Source organism: Lactuca serriola, chromosome 5 (genome assembly GCF_051521515.1).
Source record: "Lactuca serriola cultivar US96UC23 chromosome 5, Lser_US96UC23_V15, whole genome shotgun sequence".
NCBI classification, from domain to species: domain Eukaryota; kingdom Viridiplantae; phylum Streptophyta; class Magnoliopsida; order Asterales; family Asteraceae; genus Lactuca; species Lactuca serriola.
The window spans coordinates 333,188,461-333,191,497 of NC_136412.1; the positions used below are offsets into that span (position 1 = coordinate 333,188,461).

General features: G+C 39.3%; 1 protein-coding gene across 1 annotated transcript; it reads right to left on the reverse strand.

Annotated features, from left to right (window-relative positions):
- Window positions 1-764: 764 nt before the first annotated feature.
- Window positions 765-2,574, reverse strand: LOC145055258 (E3 ubiquitin-protein ligase RDUF2-like). Its single transcript, XM_079003553.1, has one exon. The coding sequence runs from the start codon at window positions 2,323-2,325 to the stop codon at window positions 1,168-1,170; it is 1,158 nt and encodes a 385-aa protein (XP_078859679.1). The 5' UTR covers window positions 2,326-2,574; the 3' UTR covers window positions 765-1,167.
- Window positions 2,575-3,037: the final 463 nt, after the last annotated feature.

Sequence of the window (3,037 nt, forward strand, 5' to 3'; positions counted from 1 at the left end):
TACAATAACAGTTGTTTGTTTATAACAAACAAAAGGTTCAATAAGTCATCAAACAACCACTTTATATTAACCCGAGTAACATGGGACCATTAAATTTACATATGTTTTGCATTATTGATTATCTATCATACCAGTTCCAATAAATAATTACAGTGTAGAAGTTTCAGTTGAACTATTTTTACCAATGGTTATTGTTTGAACATTTACCCTATAAAGCGCTCAAAATATGAGCCTAAATGGGTAAAATGTTCTCAATGCCTCATGTATGAATATTTGTCTAGTCAGTGGGAAATGCGACCCAACAGTTTTAAGATAAAAGTATCTGTATACCTAAACGAATCAGACAAAAACATCACATCTGTTCAATTGATGTGATTTCAGTGAAGAAAATAAATAACAGAATGTGTAAATAATTGGAAAAAAACAAATAAAAGTCACAGAAAAGCTAATTTCTTTGCTGTTTCTTGATAAACGATAATCAGTTATACCTTTTTTCTTTTGTTTTTATTATACGTAAATGAAGTGGAAATAGTTTATGTGTTTAATTCGATTTACTTGGGAACAGAAAATGGGTCGCAAAATTCAGCAACTTTAGGTAGTGTCACAATCTTTCACCTGCAACAAGTACATTTTATGACATCTGTATTGAATGAGAGCTTGGACTTGTAGTGTACTCCGTTTCAATTCAATTATCAGAGCATTAAATTGTCAGAAAAATGCAAGAAAAAGAATGAAATTGAGATGATGATGATGATGATGATGTGTTAATGTAGAACAGAAATGAACTTAAATTAAACGAATTACAAAATCTACATAGAACGAAAGAAAATCTAGAGGCGTGTTTGTTTTTTTGTTTTGAAACAAAACGCCCTTAATTTAGATTTTGTAGCAAAAGACTAACCTCTCTTTGCATTTGATTCATCAAGTTCTTGGACTCGATTGGCTATTTTTCTCCAGCTTGAATCCATCAAGAATGAAAGATTTCAATCTGGAACCCAATTTATTTACATGTTTTTTACCTCGAATTTGAATGCTTTAAACAGAAGATCCAATTTAAATGAACTTTGACTCCATTATGGATTCCCATGGTACTCAAACTCCATTGTTTTGGAACAAGATCCATCTAAAATAAGCTATGATACTGAACACTGATTCTAAACCTGGAATTTACCATCTGGACATACCATTCTGTTCGTCTAAAATCCAAGTTCTACTTCTTCTCCTGGTCATTCTACCGAAAACAGAACTGGACAAACTCCGGCTTCTAGCCATTGATGCACCACCGGAATTGGTGGTTGAATTTGAAGATGGCCGTAGCCTCCCGAAAAACGAGAACATGTTGCGGAAAGCTCTTCCTATCCCACTTTCTCCACCTGCACTGTTCCTTCTTGATTCCCACATAATCCTCCTTGGAGTACCAGAATTATTGTTAAATCCACCGTCCATTTCCGTGTATACAACAGGAAGCTCCCTCTCACCGCCGCCGACGCCGGCTCTTCTACCGCCAGAGAACCTCCCAACTGCAAATCCGCCACCAGGTAATCTCCATATCGTTAATCCAACTGCTGATGATTCTTCCTCGGTTGGTTCAGAGCGTTCTAGATTGCTGGAATTTGAATCTGTTGAATCCGTTGGGAGTTCGTGCCGGCAAACCGGGCACGAGTTTCGGAGAGTAAGCCATGGGAGGATACAATCGGAGTGATAGATGTGTTTACATGGCATCTCACGAGCTTCAGCGCTGATCACGAACGCTTCTTTGCAAACAGCACAGTGTGATTCCGTGCTAACGTGTGCCTCTGAGATCTCGATCGTCGGCATCGATTCAATAGCTGCTTTTGAAGCCGGAGGATGTCCTGCCCGACCTAACCCGTTCATCTCGATCTGAGACAACTGATCGAGCAATCGGGCAAACCCTGACCCCATCAGAAACTCCGACATCGTCGGCGGCAACGGTTGTAGACCCGAACCTGCTCCGTCGTCGTAGTACAACTCAAAACCTCTCTCTCCAACCCCCGAATCCTCCACAGCGCCGTTACCTTCCGCAGGACCACGAAGAACGATGACCGGATTGAAAGGAGACCTATCTCCGTTGTTACGCCGAGCACCACGCCGTGAGCGTAGATCTGATCGATCGTTGTTTCCAAGCATGTACATCGCCGTGGCAGGAAACCGCCGGCGTGTACCCAGCGGTGGAGGCTCGCTGGCTTCCACGGCTTCCACGAATCCTCCCTCACAGTGTGGACATAAAAGGGTGTCTTCCGCCGATACTCTGACGAAGCGCGTGCATCGGTAACACCAATAAGACGCCGCCGTCGTCCTCGACATATTCTTCACGAAGGCAAGGCAAAAAAAAATATGGATAATGACCTACAACCAGCTAGTTGACTAGTAGGTAACGATTGAATTTGTCAGATCCGGTGAATCAAGAAGAAAACAAATCAGAAATGTTAAGAGGATGAGATTCTGGGAGGGGATGAAATGTGAATTGGTTCAAAAAGGCTCTGCTTTTGGAATACAGACAGGCGTGATGATGCGGTTTATTGGTCCAAGTTCCGGGCGCAATTCCTATGTTAATTTCATACCGCGTATGTATTTATTTATTTTTGTGCGATAACATTTTATTTAAATCAATGTCAATTTTTAGAAAAAACAAAATAACATTTAGGTTAATCATATCGTAACCCCATAAACTTTTGGTTCCCTATTTATTTAATCATCGGCTTTTTCCTAGATATTCTATAGACTATAGGTCCTGTTCCATTGACTAAATTAGGCCTTAAGCTATTAAATTCTAAAATGTAGAAAAATTTCATGTACATCTACGTTTTTGACTTTCTTCCATAGTTTTTCATAAAAAGTAAAAGATCTAAAATTTTGCAAGACCAACATAATATGTGACAACTCTATGAAAATATTTCAACTATTAGGAGATATGAATGAAAAAATTGATAAGTGGATGTTTCATGTGGACGCGTTCACTCAAATGTGAAATCAAGAATCAAAAATATCCAACAACATCATGAACTTATTGGAAGAA